The following is a 19,312-nucleotide window of genomic DNA, read 5'->3' as shown; positions in this document are numbered from 1 at the left end:
GGAAGACCCAAACACAGAAATCCCTACCAAATTCCTACTCAGTTTGGAAGCTTCAAAATTTTGCTCAGTAACTCATGATGCAAATATTCTGCAAAACTTGGAAATTTGCAGCACAGAAAATTGCATAGCAATTTAACATACATTAGCTGCCTCTTAAAACATGCAAATCCACCCAAAAAGGACGCTATACAGCAAATATAGATCTCACCCTAAAAAAAAAGGCTATAAATCATATGTGCAGTCCATCAATAAAATGAGGAAATCATACCTCTCAAATTAAAAATTCCGTTCTGCAAACAAGCTGAGCGGAAGACAGGGAGCAGCTACAAAATCTTCCTGCTATCAGAGCGAGATAAAAACAATCTTCGTTCAAATGATTGTAGATGGGTATGAAGGTTCTGGTTATCTTCCAAAAGACGATCATATTCAAGAAGGAATCCGTCAGACTGTTTCTTCAGAGCCATAGCATCTGCTTTAGCAGTTCTCGCCTCCTTGCCCTTTGCCTCAGCTTCTGCTTTCAGCTGCTTCAACTTCTCTTTCAAAACAGAGATTTCCTTCTCCAATTTACTGATCTCTGTTGATGCAATAATCTTTGCATCACCAGAGTTTCTGCATTTGCCTCTTCAAAGGTTCAATGGTTTTCCTCATCATCCGCAATTCCCTTATATAATGGTGCAGCCGGTCAATTACCAACAAAAGGAAGATGGAGAAGCCCATCAGAGAGGCTTCCGACATAAGCTTGCTCACAAGGACATAATCGGTGGGCGTGATCGTGCCAAAATCCGCCGAACACCTCTAGATTTTGAAGATATTGTGTAGATTCCACACCATCAAGATGAACATCAGACCAGCCAGCATCTTGATGACAACGGGGGCCACGGTCGCGCTTCGCCCGATCCAAACACAGCGTGACAAGTTTCCTCATTGGATTCTTCAGGATCAGGAGCAACACCACAATTCCCTCACCAACCAAAAGCGTATACAACAACTAAATCATGGTCGTTGTTTACTCAATTCCCCACAGTATTTAAAATCCCAATATAGAAAAAAAATCTACACAGCCCCAAAATGTTAACAAATAAAACCAGATGGTGAAAACAAGTAAAACCCCAAAAAAAAAAAGAACTCAAGAATGACAATCAACCCAACAATCTGAAAACACATCAAAGGGAAAGGAAAAGAGGAACACAATTCAAGAATTTTGTAACAAAGTTAGTTGACATTGATTGTTGGGGCTAATGAGTAGGAAAAGAGGGAGAGCCCTTGTGAGGTGAGAGAAGAAGAATAATGAAGGGGGCGAGGGGAGGCGGTTGAACTCCCTTTGATTTTGTCCATTGGTCAGCGTGAGATTCAATCAAACCAAAAGGGGAGGGACGATTAAGCTGATGATACAGCTGAGATGTAACTATAGAGCATGAAAGATCTTTTGGATCAGATGCACAGAAACAAACAAACGGAAAAAAAAAATACAAGGCAAAGATAGGAAATCCAATGTAAGCAGATATTTCGAATGTGCAAGAAAGAAATCCAATGTAAGCAGGAGAAAAAAAAATGTTGGGGTCATGCGTCCCCTTTGCTGTAGCACAAGGGAGGAATTGGGATTGCTATCAGCAATCCAACTCCTCCAAGGGTGCGTTAACGAGAAAGAAAAAAAAAACCAAGAAATTAGAAACTGATTAAAGGAAATAAAGAGGAAAGGTTCTTACCTTATTCACCAGAATCTTGTGGGAGGAAGGAAAACCTTCTTTGGAAGCTTAGAGGAGAAGCTAATCTATTAAGGGTGCGACGATGGATGTCTTTAACAGATGAGTGGAGATCAGACGGGTGTTGCTAACGATCGATGGAGGATGGATGCCGATGGATTTCCTTCCTTCAGGAGAGAGAGATGCTCGAGAGGAGGGTTGGGAGAATGGATTGATTGCTGGCGTTCATCGATGGAAATGGATCCTTCCTAAGAAAACTCCGATCCTAGAATCGATAGAGATGAAGGCAGAAGAGGCTATTCTTCTACACTTTGCTGCTGGAGCGCTGGAGGTTGAAGGCAAGGTGGCCTCAGCTTGTAGTATTGATCTTCTTAGTTTGTGGCTCTGCTGGCAGAGGATCGACTTCTTCCTACTAATTTTGGGAGAACCAGAGGGGACAAAAGACGGTGGGATGAAGAAGAAGAGGAGAAGAGGTGATCAAGAATATGCAATGGAGGGGTGAACCACGGATGAAAATGGATGGCAGGGAGAGGTAGGAGACGGATCCGAGAAGAAGGAAGAAGGTGCAGGGGTGAGGAAGCGATGGATTTAGGGTTCTCTGTGTCTCTTTTAAAGGGGAAAATGAGAAGTCTCCAGAAGGGGAGGCTGTTAGACATCAACGGTGGATGTAGGGTCCGTGATGGAGGGCGATCGGGTGGTTAATGGAGGCTGAGTACAGAGAGAGGGCGTGCGATGGTCGGTGTGAGAGAGGGAGAATGCGCCCTTCTCCTGGAGTTCTTTACGAAAAAGGGTCTTCAAAAGAAACCCTAGAAACATTTTTTTGAAAAGGGGTCCTGTTTATTTCAAAATTTTACAAAGAGGGGCTTTTTAATACATTTTTGCTAAAAAGGTGTTTTCACAAACTTGATTTTCAAAAGGTGTTTTCACAAGGTTATTTTTGTGTTAGTTTTTCAATTTTTTTGTATTTTTAGAATAAAATCCTAAAGTTTGTGAGAAAACAAGGATTAACACTATTTTTTTTGTATTTTTGCAAAAAATATTTACAAAAGGGATTTTTTCTGAGAATTTAAGGCTATTTTTGGGGAAGTTTCTTCAGAAAATACATTTGGATCCGAATTTTGAGAAAACACGGATTTAAAACACTGGATTCGGATCCGGAATTGAATTTGAATATATCAATATGGAATTTAATTCAGAAAATCTGAAGAATGACTGAAATTTAGCTTTGAAATTGCTTTGATTTTCTCAGAAAACGGAGTTAGGGGCAAAAGGGTCATTTTTACAAAACTTTGAAAATTTTGGGGTGTTCACAGATGCCCCTCTTTGCTACTAAGCTGGTTCAAAGCCGAGCTTAGTGGCAAAGAAAACACTCCAAATTTTGAAAAATGCCCCAGTTAGCCGACCTAAACTGGGTGTGGAAGAATTATGGCTTTTCAGGCTTAAAGCCTTGTCCTGAATGGCTTGGGGGGACGAAATCCTCGACAATGATATGAATAAATGATAAAAATGAGGAAATCGTGATGGGATTTTATGGTGAAGATCCCGAAGTGATGAAAGATAAGAATTTTTTATCAAGTCTTATGGGTGAGACAAGATCAGCCTTGTGGAATGACTCAGGCTTAGCCCTTAGACTGGATGAGACGAAGATATATCAAGATAATTTGGATGGAAAAAGAAATATATGAGGACCTTGATGGGATATTTTTGCGAAAATGCCTCGTGAGATGAAGCTCAAGTAGGATCCTGTCCTGGATGGATATACAAAGCATGGATTCCTCGATGGGAAGAACCATGAAGGGACTGGAAGAAAACTCCTCGTCGAAACGAGGGAAACTCGTTGGAACGAGATTCAGGTTTAACCGAAACCTGAAAAGGAAGATACCTCAATGGGCGAGGTTCAGGCTTAACCCTTAACCTGAAGGGGACGATCAGATGGAATCCTCAAATGAAGAAACCATAATGGGACCTTCGGAGTTTGGACGAACAAATCTGAAAGGGGTTTGCGAAAGGAGAAAAGAAATGGGGTTCCCTAAAACTTTGAAAAAGGGGTGAACTTGGACGTCTCATTGCTGAGACAAAATCAACTTTTAAATTTAATGACCTCTCGCAGAAAATACAGGTTTTTGACCCTTAACCTGAGTGGGAACAACCATACGGATTTCTCGAAACCGTGATGGGACAGGAGAGATAATTCAACTGAATGGGGTAACTCTTCTGGAAATGTGAGAGATGAAAAATGAGGAGATGTGAGACAAAATGAACGATGAATAAGGTAACAGGAGGCGAATCTTTTGATGGGGGTGAAAAGATGAATAGGGCGATCCTTGTAGTAAGGAGAAGAAGAATCTCTTGACAAGGCGAAAGATGAAGAGGGTGATCCTTTTGGCAGGAGAAAGTGAAAGCGAAATGTGAAGATGGCGATGAAGATGGCAATCTTTTTAGCAAGGAGAAGGTAAAATATGAAGATATGAAGATGGCAATCCTTTTAGCAAGGAGAAGGTGAAATGTGAAATATGAAGAAGGCAATCCTTTTAGCAAGGAGAAGGCAAAATGTAAAATATGAAGAAGGCAATCCTTTTAACAAGGAGAAGGCAAGTCTCTCGACAAAGCAAAAGACGAGGAAGGCAATCCTTTAATCAAGGAGAAGTTGAGTCTCTCGACAAAGCGGAAGACGGGGAAGGCAATCCTTTTATCAAGGAGAAGGCGAGTCTCTCGATAAAGCGGAAGACGGGGAAGGCAATCCTTTTATCAAGGAGAAGGCGAGTTTCTCGACAAAGCGAAAGACGAGGAAGGCAATCCTTTAATCAAGGAGAAGGCGAGTCTCTCGACAAGCGAAAGACGAGAAATGTAAACAACTCTAGATTGTATCCAAATGGATATTGAATATTTATTTCATTCTTAGAATATCTAGAAAATTTTGCTAATAAGATAAAATTGTAGTTGACTCAAAACTCTTTAAAATGTGCACGTATGTGCGAAAGAGAATCCCTCTTTTACCTAGAGTATTTCCTTCATCGAGGTTAACTCCTCGGTCTTTAAGAGTCAAATTCAAAATTTCAGCGCTGATGACTTTCTTCAAGGAGAAGGCTATCCATTTCCCTGATATGAGAAGAGAAGATATATTCTTAATTTCATAAAAGCAAGTAGTGAGAAGATATTGATAAAAGAATTTTGCATGAGAGAAGATGACTTCTGGCAATTTAGATAGTTTGATATCTGGGTATTTTCCTATGATGATCTTCTTGCACTCTTTTTGAGTCATTGAACTTTTTCGGGCTTTTACATCATCCTTCATTTGGATGTGTTTTGACTTTTCTCTCTTTTTCAGGGAAGGGTACGTCACAAACTCCTTCATCTTGGAGATGCTTCGATCCTTCTTTTATCTCAGGGATTATATATGATGGTATTGGCTCAAAGGTCTTTAGATGATAACTGAAATCAAATATCATTTAGGGTTTGTCGGTAGGTTCATCACACTCGCCTTCATCTCGACGGTGATCTGAACTTTCCCTGGAAGGATCCTTCACAAACTTCTTCATCTCGGTAGATGATCCAAATCTTCTTTGGCCCCGGGGATCTGCTCGCATATTCACCTTCATCTTGACGACAATTGAGAGATCCCTTTTGCAGATATTTGATTGCAGCTTTAGAAATGAGAAGATATGAATTAAGTGGATTCTTTTTGTAGCTCAGGATATTTCCACTGTCTGATTGCTAGAAAATCATCTTTAAACAAGAGTCAAAGCTAAGATCAATATCAATTCGTTTCTGGCTTTTTAATGTCATCGAGCATTTCTTTCGCCAATCATACCGAGGATATTTCTCTCATCCTTTTGGTTGATCAACAGGGAAAAGATTTGAATTTTACCTCTTTTTCACAAAAAGTTTCACCCTTTTGGAAAGAATACTAAAGGTAATTTGAGATGATTCTTTTGTGCATTTAAGAATATTGGAATCAACAAATACTTTTAGCAAATTGGCAAATTTTTCATGAATTCTTTGTGAAATAATCACTCAATATAGATTTTGATACGACCTTTAGTTGCAATTTATGATTTTGGTCACTCTGACTAGCAAACTAGGATCTTTCATTTAACGACCAGCGAAGTAGCTGGAACCTTTCATTTAATGACCAGTAAAAATTGGGACCTTTCATTTAACGACCAACGAAGGAGCTGGAACATTTCATTTAACAACCAGCGAAGTAGCTGGGACATTTCATTTAACGACCAGCGAAGTAGCTGGGACTTTTCATTTAACGACCAGTGAAGTAGCTGGGACATTTCATTTAACGACCAGCGAAGTAGCTGAGACATTTCATTTAACGACCAGCGAAGTAGCTGGGACATTTCATTTAACGACCAGCGAAGTAGCTGGGACATTTTATTTAACGACCAGTGAAGTTGCTGGGACATTTCATTTAACGACCAACGAAGTAGCTGGGACATTTCATTTAATCATTTAACGACCAGCGAAATAGCTGGGACATTTCATTTAACGACCAGCGAAATAGCTGGGACATTTCATTTAACGACCAGCGAAGTAGTTGGGACTTTTCATTTAATCATTTAATGACCAGCGAAGTAGCTGGGACTTTTCATTTAATCATTTAACGACCAGCGAAGTAGCTGGGATATTTCATTTAATCATTTAACGACCAGCGAAGTAGCTGGGACATTTCATTTAACGACCAGCGAAGTAGCTGGGACATTTTATTTAATCATTTAACGACCAGCGAAGTAGCTGGGACATTTCATTTAACCATTTAACGACCAGCGAAGTAGCTGGGACTTTTCATTTAATGACCTGATTTAAGTTCGAAACTTTTGAAAGACAACCAGTACGAGGACTGAACTTGATCTTTAGATTTAAAAACTTTAGCAAAATAACCAGTGCGAGCACCGGGTTTTTCCAACTGAGAGTCGGGAAGGAGACCGGCATTCTTAAGATATTTAGAGATTGAAGCGGGAATGATTGCCAGGGTTTCAAGATTCTCCCTTATCCTGAAGGGGAATTAGAAGATTTTATGAAGAGATAACCTGAGACTTGAATTTAGAAGGGATATGACAAGATTTAGAATTTATGATCTATGATTTAGATGGACCAGGTATGCGGTCCAATTTTCAGGATAAACCCTTATCCTGAACGGGGAAAAATAGAAGGAATAAAATTTGAGAAGACAGAAGGATATAGAATTTTGATGAAACATTGATAAAAATGGAGAGAATTTGAGGAAATTGATTTATTTTGTAAAAAGAATTCTCACGAGTAGCATTGTTGCTCTTATGAGTGATCTCAGGATTATCCCTTATCCTGAATGGGAAAAAGAATAGAATTTAAAGAGAAATTGATATAATTTTTAGAAATCAATAAAGATCGATAAAACTTGTATTTGCAAAAAGAATTCTCATAGGTAGCATTGTTGCCCCTACGAGAGGTCTCAGGATTATCCCTTATCCTGAATGGGAAAAAGAATAGAATTTAAAGAGATTTAATGAAGGAAAATTGATATAAATCTAGAAAATCAACAAAGATAGACAAAACTTGTATTTACAAAAGAATCCTCATAGGTAGCGTTATTGCTCCTACAAGGGGTTTCAGGATTATCCCTTATTCTGAATGGGAAAAGAATTTAAGGAATTTAAATGAAGAAAAATTGATATAAATTTAGAAAATCAAATGAAGGTTTACGAAACTTGTATTTACAAAAGAATCCTCATAGGTAGCGTTATTGCTCCTACGAGGGTTCTCAGGATTATCCCTTATCCTGAATGGGAAAAGAATTTAAGGAATTTAAATGAAGGAAAATTGATATAAATTTAGAAAATCAAATGAAGGTTTACGAAACTTGTATTTACAAAAGAATCCTCATAGGTAGCGTTATTGCTCCTACGAGGGGTCTCAGGATTATCCCTTATCCTGAATGGGAAACACCTCGGACAACGAGGGTCAGGTTTATCCCTTAACCTGAGGGGGACACCTCGGACAACGAGGGTCAAGTTTATCCCTTAACCTGAAAGGGTACAGAAGTTTTGATAAAATTTAATAGAATTGAGGAAAAACTTGATAAAACTTGATAAAATTGATGTAAACTTGATAAAAATATGAATAAAATGAATGAAACTGATAAAGATAACAAAATTAGATGAAAATTTATAAGATTTAAGGAAATAAGTTTTTATGATCCTGCCTGCATATGGGATTTTAAAAGAAAAAAGGTTTATTTAAAAGATAGGTGAAAAATCACTTTTGGAAAGAAAATCCACCGCAAGAAGAATGATCAGCGCGAGATCTGATTCTTTAAAAAGGGGAATCATCATAAGAGATCATCATGAGGTTTGATTTTGAAGATAGTGGTTTTAAAACCAATTTTGAAAAAGAAAAACAATCACGAGGTGATGATTTTGAAGACAAATGGTTTTCAAAACCTAATTTGGAAAAGGAAAAATCAACATGTTAGTTTATTTAAAAGGGATTTAGATCAAGATATTTGAATCTTTTTTTTTTTAAGACTTTTGCAGAAAATTTTTATGATTTTGAAAATCCTCATAGGCAATATCATTTCTCTCATGATGGAGGAAAACAAATTTTAAAATAGATGATAAGGATTTAAAATTTTTGAAAAATAGCAAGCAGGATCAAAAAGAATTTTGAAGAAATCAGAAGAAAAGACAATACACCTGGGGTTTTAAAAGAGGAAATTTTGAATAATATATACCCAGGGTTTTTGGAAAATATAAGGAAGATATATACATATATATCATTCAATCACAGATATATAAGCAAGGATGCACGAACAGCATTCCCTAAAGCTGACTCTAAATGCAATATTTGAAATGGCTGATAGGACCTTAATCCTAACTCTAAGATTTATATCATCTGATTCCAATCAAGGTATGCCGATATACTCAAGCCGAAGCTCGAAGTATGTGGCATATAAAGATATCTCTTCGGTTCTAAGGTAATGGTTTCCCAACATCCTTGAGCACCTACCGATATACCTCAGACTATGGCCCTTAGGTACGTGGTAGGGGGGCGCGAACCCAAATAAGTGGTCCAGTTGTGAGGCTCTCTCCCGAAATATGGTTCAGTGAGACAGCCCAGCAACGTGAAGACCGGGACAATATAGGTAGGGATGTTTTCAAAAATATGATCAACATGCAGATAAAACCAGAAAGCTCTAATGCAAGTCCTAAAGAGATAGAATTTAAATGAAAAGAAGCATACACTTGCATACATTGTTTGCATTCAATCCCTAGAATTGAGGAGAGTTGTATTTAAGACCTAAGTCTAATGTGAACATGGAATAATCTCCTCAATATGGTCATACCAAACCATACTTAGATCCTATATGCAAATAATGTCAGCTTAGGACAGAGTCTAGGCTCCTAAGGTTTGCATGGAAATGAAGCTGACATTTGAAGAATAAAGACTTAGAATATATTTAAAGCAAAGCAAAGGCATAGATCCGACCGGACGAAGACGAAGTCCCATCTCGGTCGCCAAAACTGTGATCATCGCAAAATTTTTCCTCTCTCTTGTGGTTTCTCTCTCTTCCTTCTCTTTTCCTTTTCTAACCTCTATTTTCCTCCTTTTTGAGGGGAGAAAAATAAAAGACAGAAAAAGAATAGAGAAGAGAAAAGAAAGAAAAGAAGAGAGAGAGAGGAACTCTTTTGCGGAGTCTCACTTGACCTTGATTTGAAAATATTTAAAAATTTAACTCGCCTCCGTTTTAAAATATTGTGGGAAAAATGGAGAGACGGGATTCGCTCATCGGTACGAGGTTCGACCGTTCATGGTGCCTTTACCAAGGGTAATCGAACCAAGGATCGAATTTATGCATTTTGCTTTGCCTAAATATTATCTAAGAATTTATCCTAAGTCTAGATGCACAAAGAATCATGCTTGTGCAATGCAAAGATGTATGCTCTTTTTTAAAGATGTTTTGAAAATTTCCAAGTATTCTGAGATGAACTTGAAAATGGAGTGAAGAAATGGTTGAATCTAACTTAGAACTTGAGATAGATCAGAGAAGTTCTAAGTCTTTGAAGTAATTTAGAGTTGGAAGAATAAATCTTGATTTCTAAGAGAGAATGATTTGAAGATGAGGTAAAAGAATAGGAAATTTCAAAGTCAGAAAATGGACTTTGAATTTAGATTTAGGAGAAGAGATAAACTTGAAATGGATTTGAATTTAAATTTGAAATCAGGATGGAATTGAGAAATCCAAATGGTATAAAAAGATAGAAATGGATTTAGGAAGTTCAGACGAGATCTGAAAACGGAATTGGATTTTAAATCTGGAAGTGAAATGGAATTGGATTTGAAAGTTGGAATTGAAAATAGAACTTGATTTGAAACCTGGAATTCAAGATAAAATTGGATTCTGAATTTTAAATGGAATTGGATCCAAGATTTGGAATTTAAGATGGAATTTGGATGTGAAATCTGAGATCCAAAATAGAATTGGAGTCTAGATCTTAAGATGGATTTTGGATTTGAAGTCTGAGATCCAAAAGTGGAATTGGGTTTTGGATCCTAAAATGGATTTGGATCTGAAGATGGGTTTAGGATCTGAAATCTGAGATCCAAGATGGAGTCGGACTCTGAATCCTAAGATGGATTTAGATCTGAAGTCTGAGATCCAAGGTAGAGTTGAATTTTGGATCCTAAAATCGAATGGATCTGAAGTCTGAGATCCAGGATGAAATTGGATTCTGGATCTTAAGATGAATTTGAATCTGAAATCTGAGATCCAATGTAGAGTTGGACTCTGTATCCTAAGATTTTGGATTTTGAAAGTCCAAATGGAACTTTTGAAAATGGATCTCGGTTTTGAACACCTAGATTGAATTTAAAATTTAGGAAGGGTCAAGCTTTGAGATTCATAATCAATCTCAAACTTTGATTTTGAAGATAAAAGATAAACTTGGTTTTGAATTTGGAGATGAATCAGAAATTTCAAAGTTAATTTGAACTTTGAATTTGATTGGAGTTTTGAATATAAAATGAATTTGGAATTTCAAAGTCAATTTGAAATCTGATTTGAATTGGAATTTTTATAAAATGGATTTGAAATCTCAAAGTTAAATTGGACTTTGAGAATGAAAATGAAATAGAATTGAAAATGAAAAGATGAATTTGGATTTTACAAGAATTGAAGATTGATTGAAGAAGATATTAACATCACTTGGAGTTTTGAAAAAAAAGAATTTTGAAAACATGATGCAGTTCTATCCTAAGTGATGAATGAATTTAAAGAATTTTAAATTGGATTTTGAAAAGCATATCCCATTCTTTAAATGAATTAAAATAAGATTGAAAATATAATACATCCTTGACTATGGTCATTGAATGTATTATATAATAATCTAAATTTAAATTCAAGTGAAGAATAAAACATATTTTGATGCTTTTATAGAGTTTAAAATGAAATTAATTCTCAATATATCCTGACTATGGCCATTGATACATATATTGAATTAATTTTAAACTAAACTCTAATAAAAGAGGAAAAATATTTAAAGAAAATATGATGAATTTTGAAAAGGGTCCAGTGTGGATCCAGTATTATTTTATAAAAGATAAAAATCCTAAGTTTTGTTTACATCCTGACTATGGCCATTGATGTAAATCATCAACTTAGGATTAATTACCTCTTACGAAATGATGCAGGTGTCATTCGTGTTTTCACCATTGTGAGATTTTGGAAAATAAAGGTAAAAAGCATGAAAATGAGCAATTTATGATATTTACAATGTTCATTCATTCTAATCTAAGACTTGGAAATGTACAATTTTCATTAATATCTGACTTATTACAATGTTGGAATTGAATTTGAAATCCTAATCTAAGAAGGAAATCTGCATATTAGATGTATTTCCTACAAAACACTTGGTTAGTGTAAGGCAAAATTGCAAGAAATGCAGGATGATGGAAAGATATCCGGTGAAACCCAAATGCCAAATTTGTAGAGAAGATACATAGGACTGCATTTATCTAAACAGATGTAAGAATGTATTTACACACAGGAAATATATATTATCTAGAAAGAAAAGAGGATGCATCTACCTAGCTGCTGTGTGTGGGAGTGTGTATATACTTGGAAAAGTGGAATATATACCTAAAGGCAAGGTTTGAACTTATTAGGAAATGTGCCTAATTATATTTAATCTATGATGGAAAGGTCTGAGTTTGTGAGACAGTGTAGATGAGAGTATGGGTAAATGCATAGATAAGATGAAGGCTGAAGACTAAGTATATATACATGATATGGAGGGTATTGTACTGGTGAATGCATCATGTGAATAGTTGTTGTTGATATATATAATGCTGGAAATAGCCTAGATGGTTTTAATAAATGAAATATGTATGAAAGTGGGTTAATGAACAACAAATGTATGGAGTACAGGGTCTGTATGTTGTGTATGTGAAAAAAAGAAAATGGGCAACATTTTAATGGTTCTTATATGTGCAAAATGCCATTACAACTTTACTGATGCTCTCAAATTAAATTAGGTGATTAACTGTTTCAATGAATACTAAATCACTATGAGTGGAGATAGACAATTTAAATAATGAAAAGGTCCAATAATGGCAATGCAAAGACAAGATCCAAAAATGTACATAACACAGTTTGTTCTAGATTTGGCATCACTTCAGAATTTATTCAAAAATAAAGAAAGAAAATAAACAGCAATTAGATATTTACTATACAGAAGAAATTTCACAAACACAAAAAGAAAACTGGCAAGCTGCAACCATGTTTAGTAAAAAAAAGCACCTTTGTCAGATGGACCATATGACAGTTACCTCCATAACCTTATGTAGATGCAGTTAAGGATTACCAACTTCCTTTTTTTTTTCAATGAATTGACCAATTTCAATAATCGCCAAATGATTCTGAGATACAGTGCCATCGCCAAAGGCATACAAGTATTCAATTCAAGTTCCCTAGCCCCTATACACCTTCACTTGATGAAGGAAGACCCAAACACAGAAATCCCTACCAAATTCCTACTCAGTTTGGCAGCTTCAAAATTTTGCTCAGTAACTCATGATGCAAATATTCTGCAAAACTTGGAAATTTGCAGCACAGGAAATTGCATAGCAATTTAACATACATTAGCTGCCTCTTAAAACATGTAAATCCACCCAAAAAGGACGCTATACAACAAATATAGATCTCACCCTAAAAAAAAAAAGGCTATAAATCATATGTGCAGTCCATCAATAAAATGAGGAAATCATACCTCTCAGATTAAAAATTCGGTTTTGCAAACAAGCTGAGCGGAAGATAGGGAGCAGCTACAAAATCTTCCTGCTATCAGAGCGAGATAAAGACAATCTTCGTTCAAATGATTGTAGATGGGTACGAAGGTTCTGGTTATCTTCCAAAAGACGATCATATTCAAGAAGGAATCCGTCAGACTGTTTCTTCAGAGCCATAGCATCTGCTTCAGCAGTTCTCGCCTCCTTGCCCTTTGCCTCAGCTTCTGCTTCCAGCTGCTTCAACTTCTCTTTCAAAACAGAGATTTCCTTCTCCAATTTACTGATCTCTGTTGATGCAATAATCTTTGCATCACCAGAGTTCCTTCATTTGCCTCTTCAAAGGATCAATGGTTTTCCTCATCATCCGCAATTCCCTTATATAATGGTGCAGCCGGTCAATTACCAACAAAAGGAAGATGGAGAAGCCCATCAGAGAGGCTTCCGACATAAGCTTGCTCACAAGGACATAATCGGTGGGCGTGATCGTGCCAAAATCTGTCGAACGCCTCTGGATTTTGAAGATATTGTGTAGATTCGACACCATCAAGATGAACATCAGACCAGCCAGCATCTTGACGACAACGGGGGACGCGGTCGCGCTTCGCCCGATCCAAACACAGCGTGACAAGTTTCCTCATTGGATTCTTCAGGATCAGGAGCAACACCACAATTCCCTCACCAACCAAAAGCGTATACAACAACTAAATCATGGTCGCTGTTTACTCAATTCCCCACAGTATTTAAAATCCCAATATAGAAAAAAAAATCTTCACAGCCCCAAAATGTTAACAAATAAAACCAGATGGTGAAAACAAGTAAAACCCCAAAAAAAGAAAAGGAACTCAAGAATGGCAATAAACCCAACAATCTGAAAACACACCAAAGGGAAAGGAAAAGAGGAACACAATTCAAGAATTTTGTAATAAAGTTAGTTGAGATTGATTGTTGGGGCTAATGAGTAGGAAAAGAGGGAGAGCCCATGTGAGGTGAGAGAAGAAGAATGATGAAGGGGACGAGGGGAGGCGGTTGAACTCCCCTTGATTTTGTCCATTGGTCAGCGTGAGATTCAATCAAACCAAAAGGGGAGGGACGATTGAGCTGATGATACAGCTGAGATGTAACTATAGAGCATGAAAGATCTTTTGGATCAGATGCACAGAAACAAACAAACGGAAAAAAAAAAAATACAAAGCAAAGACAAGAAATCCAATGTAAGCAGATATTCCGAATGTGCAAGAAAGAAATCCAATGTAAGCAGGAGAAAAAAAATGTTGGGGTCATGCGTCCCCTTTGCTGTAGCACAAGGGAGGAATTGGGATTGCTATCAGCAATCCAACTCCTCCAAGGGTGCGTTAACGAGAAAGAAAAAAAAAACCAAGAAATTAGAAACTGATTAAAGGAAATAAAGAGGAAAGGTTCTTACCTTATTCACCAAAATCTTGTGGGAGGAAGGAAAACCTTCTTTGAAAGCTCAGAGGAGAAGCTAGTCTATTAAGGGTGCGACGATGGATGTCTTTAACAGATGAGTGGAGATCGGACGGGTGTTGCTAACGATCGATGGAGGATGGATGCCGATGGATTTCCTTCCTTCAGGAGAGAGAGATGCTCAAGAGGAGGATTGGGAGAATGGATTGATTGTTGGCGTTCATCGATGGAAATGGATCCTTCCTAAGAAAACTCCGATCCTAGAATCGATAGAGATGAAGGCAGAAGAGGCTATTCTTCTGCACTTTGCTGCTGGAGCTCTGGAGGTTGAAGGCAAGGTGGCCTCAGCTTGTAGTATTGAACTTCTTAGTTTGTGGCTCTGCTGGCAGAGGATCGACTTCTTCCTACTGATTTTGGGAGAACCAGATGGGACAAAAGACGAAGGGATGAAGAAGAAGAGGAGAAGAGGTGATCAAGAATATGCAATGGAGGGGTGAACCACGGATGAAAATGGATGGCAGGGAGAGGTAGGAGACGGATCCGAGAATAAGGAAGAAGGTGTGGGGGTGAGGAAGCGATGGATTTAGGGTTCTCTGTGTGTCTCTTTTAAAGGGGAAAATGAGAAGTCTCCAGAAGGGGAGGCTGTTAGACATCAATGGTGGATGTAGGGTGAGCGATGGAGGGTGATCGGGTGGTTAATGGAGGCTGAGAACAGAGAGAGGGCGTGCGAGGGTTGGTGTGAGAGAGGGAGAAGGCGCCCTTCTCCTGGAGTTCTTTACGAAAAAGGGTCTTCAAAAGAAACCCTAGAAACATTTTTTTGAAAAGGGGTCCCATTTTTTTCAAAATTTTACAAAGAGGGGGTTTTTAATACATTTTTGCTAAAAAGGTGTTTTCATAAACTTGGCAAAAGGTGTTTTCACAAGGTTATTTTTGTGTTATTTTTTCAATTTTTTTTGTATTTTTAGAATAAAATCCTAAAGTTTGTGAGAAAACAAGGATTAACACTAATTTTTTTGTGTTTTTCAAAAAATATTTACAAAAGGGAATTTTTCTGAGAATTTAAGGCTATTTTTGGGGAAGTTTCTTTAGAAAATACATTTGGATTCGAATTTTGAGGAAACGCGGATTTAAAACACTGGATTCGAATCCGGAATTGAATTTGAATATATCAATATGGAATTTAATTCAGAAAATCTGAAGAATGACTGAAATTTAGCTTTGAAATTGCTTTGATTTTCTTAGAAAACGGGGTTAGGGGCAAAAGGGTCATTTTTACAAAACTTTGAAAAATTTGAGTTGTTCACAGTTGAGCGTAGGCAGAGCTTCTGTATTGAACAAAAAACGCTCAACAAACATATTGACAACCTTGTCAAAATCCCTCAATTCAATGGGATTGACATGCTCAGCATACCACTTGGCAGCTATCCCCTCCAAACTGCGTGGGAAACAGAGGAAAAGGGCACGGTTATCTTTGCTAAATATGGCGCATTCGGCGAAGAACATGGCAAGGTGGGCTTTAGGATCGCGGGTTCCGTCGAACTTGATGAATTTTCGGGGGAGGTTTTCCAGATTATTATCCCCTTCTAAGCCAAGGTAGAAATCTTGCCTGGTGTATGACCTCTTTCCCTTGTCCCGGATTTGCAGATCTTTGACTATCTTTGTTAATGCCTGAATCGGATCTTCTACGGGTGCCTCGTACTTGGGCTTGCTCACTGGCACAGGCTCTTCAACTGTTCTCTTAGGTTGTCGTAGATGCTTGGGGATATAAATCAACTGTTCTTCTTCTGCTGATTCTGAATCTTCTGAGGTGCTGTCACGCTTTACTTTCTGTTTACTGATTTTGACAGGCTTTTTCTTAGTCTTGCTTTTAGCAGCTGCCTTCTTCGGACCAGCGTTAGCCTGCTCAGCCATCATTTTTGACATCATCTTTTGGAAGACTCTGTACATGGCAGAATCGACATCACTCTCATCCCCTGAGTCGTGTTTCTTGGATAATCTGGGAAAGTTTATTTCTTCTTGCTCGCTGTCGCTATGTTGTTGAACAGTCTGTTTACCAGCCCTTGTCTGAACCATCTTTGGATGCCAAAGTTTTCCTACAGAATATGGGAATGGTTAGAGTATGGAGAAGCTTTGGAAAACCATAATTTTTGAGGAAAAAGAATGAAGGATTTCGGTAGACAATTTCAAGAGATTATCCCATTACCCGGGATTGGGTCATCACAAGATTTGTGACAATTGTATTACCATTTTGATGATAACGAAGAAATGTGCCTTGTTACCTAGGTGAGGTCATCAACCATGATAAAATATATTGAAGAAAAGTAGGAGGAATGTCCCTTTTACCTGAGATGAGGTCGTCACCAAAATGATGACCATTTGTGCTATAAAATAATACAAAAAACAAAATTTGGCCCAAAAAGTAATTTTTTATTAATGGTAATATTCAAAGACAAAGAGAGGGTGGGCAGACAGTTTGCCACCATTCTTGATATTCAGAAGATACATTTGGTCCCGGAAACATAGATAGAGAAACAAAGGAGTCCCAAGTATATTTGGTGACATGGTATGCTCTAGACCACTGATCCGACTGCAGGTTGAATTTTGGCATGTTGCCCGTCGAGAAGCGGGTGTTGGCACGAGCCTGCCGCTGTGAAAACTTTTTGAGACATCTTTCTGGCTGATAATCAACACAGAAGAAGAGGCCAAGCAATCTGTAGCGCTTGCTGCGAGCATAGGTGTAACAAGGAACAGTCTCTTTTATGTCGAAGAAGTCCCAAACAATCTCCTCCTGATGCAGTTTCTCGATCAAGGCTCGATATTGAATGGCCGACTTCGGCTGCTTACTGCTGAATCTGAAAGAATTGGCCTTTGATGGCACATGTCGCAGGAACCACGACTGTAGGGCGTAAGTGCATCCTTCTACCAAAATAGTCTCTCCAAGAGCGAAACGAGCCAAGCCTCGGTAAAGAAAAGCCAAGGCTGCCATAGAGACTGATAGTTGACGGGTCTGCTTGCTTCCTCATCTTCGAAAGAGCTGGGCAACTCTAACATCCATGAAATTTTGACCATCTTGGAAGAAAGCTAATCCCACTGTGCACAAGATCATGGCATGCTGAATTCTGTCTTTTGCTGCTCGAGACAAAGTGTCAACTTCTTTGTAAGTTCCGTACTTGCAATAGAGTCCGAACAGATCAATGAACTGATTCCCATCGATCTCAGTGAGAGGCCAGGATATGCTCCCTGTTGCTCGGGCCAAAGCTTCTCGAACATCTACCCCTTTGATGTTGATTAGGAACTGCTGCTCGACATGATCATCTGGATGACCAGCTGGTTTGGGCAATCCCATAATATCATTGAATTCATCCATCAGTAGAGTCATCTCTCCCCATGGAAACCAAAATGTGCAAGTACGTGTATTCCACTGTTCTGCCATAGCCTGAATTAAACTCCCGTTGATGGTTCGCTTGCCCACTGTTGATGCCATCTCCAACCCACAGTCATCCAAGTGGTCTGGGAACATATGTGAGAAGGTGGCGAACCAAGAATAATACCACCGAGGGAAGAAAGGATGAGACTGGATGACCCGATGATCCGGGGATCCATCCTGAATCTGATAGAAGACATGATATCTGGAAAAGACAGCATCGAGAGAATCGGACGCCATCGAAATGATACTGGGGCAAAAGAAGAAGTGAGGAGGATCAGATAGAATGCAGGACTTACAGATAGACTCTTGAAGAATCAAACCTAGAAATTTTTGAAAGATCAAGGAATTTTTACACCTAGGGTTTTTTGAAGTAAGGGGAAATTTGAATAATATACCCAGGGTTTTTTGAAAAAAGTTTGATATATATATATATATATAAATATATATATATAAGAAGGTACAAGATACATCGCATAACCAAAGCTGCACAAGCAAGGATGCGCACACAGCACTCCCTAAAGGCTGACTCTAAATGCAATATTTTGAAATGGCTTGTAAGACCTTAATCCTAACTCTAAAGTTTTAGATCATCTGATTCCAATCAAGATATGCCGATATACCCAAGCCGAAGCTCAAAGTACGTGGCATAGAAATATTTCTCCGGTTCTAAGGTAATGGCTTCCCAACATCCTTGAGCGCCTACCGATATACCTCAGACTATGGCTCTTAGGTACGTGGTAGGGGGCGCGAGCCCAAATAGGTGGTCCAGTTGTGAGGCTCTCTCCCGAAATATGGTTCAGTGAGACAGCCCAGCAACGTGAAGACCGGAAAAATATAGGTAGGGAGGTTTTCAAAAACATGCTCAACATGCAATAAAATCATATGGCTCTAATGCGAGTCCTAAAGAGATAGATTTAAAATGAAGAAAAGCATACACTTGCATACATTGTTTGCATTCAATCCCTAGAATTGAGGAGAGTTGTATTTCAGACCTAAAATCTAATGTGAGCATGGAATAATCTCCTCGATATGGTCCTACCAAACCATGCTTAGATCCAATATGCAATGATGTCAGCTTAGGACAGAGTCTAGGCTCCTAAGGTTTGCATGGAAATGAAGCTGACATTTGTAGAATAAAGACTTAAATAATTTTAAAGCAAAAAAGCAAAGGCATTAAATTTGACCGGACGAAGACGAAGTCCCATCACGGTCGCCAAAACTGTGATCATCGCAAAATTTTTCCTCTCATAATATTCTCTCTCTTCCTTCTCTTTTCCTTTCTAATCCCTATTTCCTCCTTTTTGAAGGGAGAAAATAAAAGACAGAAAAAAAAGAGAGAAGAGAAAAGAAAGAAGAGAAGAGAAAGAGGAACTCTTTTGTGGGGTCTCACTTGACCTTAATTTGAAAATATTTGAGAAAATAACTCACCTCCGTTTTGAAATATTTGCGGAAAAACTGGGAGACGGGATTCGCTCGTCGGTACGAG

At 38.1% G+C, this 19,312-nt stretch overlaps 2 protein-coding genes across 2 annotated transcripts; both read right to left on the bottom strand.

Moving 5' to 3' along the window:
* Positions 1-323: 323 nt before the first annotated feature.
* Positions 324-925, bottom strand: LOC149848968 (uncharacterized). Its single transcript, XM_090006243.1, has 2 exons — positions 691-925; positions 324-574 (listed from the first exon to the last, which is right to left on the bottom strand). Exons 1-2 carry the CDS (start codon positions 923-925, stop codon positions 324-326), a joined length of 486 nt encoding a protein of 161 aa, XP_089862369.1.
* A 12,085-nt stretch (positions 926-13,010) lies between these two features.
* Positions 13,011-13,612, bottom strand: LOC149848967 (uncharacterized). Its single transcript, XM_090006230.1, has 2 exons — positions 13,378-13,612; positions 13,011-13,261 (listed from the first exon to the last, which is right to left on the bottom strand). Exons 1-2 carry the CDS (start codon positions 13,610-13,612, stop codon positions 13,011-13,013), a joined length of 486 nt encoding a protein of 161 aa, XP_089862356.1.
* Between the last annotated feature and the right edge of the window lie 5,700 nt (positions 13,613-19,312).

Source organism: Nuphar pumila, chromosome 1 (genome assembly GCF_984573655.1).
Source record: "Nuphar pumila chromosome 1, dmNupPumi1.hap1.1, whole genome shotgun sequence".
In the NCBI taxonomy this organism is placed as follows: Eukaryota; Viridiplantae; Streptophyta; class Magnoliopsida; order Nymphaeales; family Nymphaeaceae; genus Nuphar; species Nuphar pumila.
Note: the sequence above shows the minus strand (reverse complement) of the source record. Positions and strands in the feature narration are given on the sequence as shown.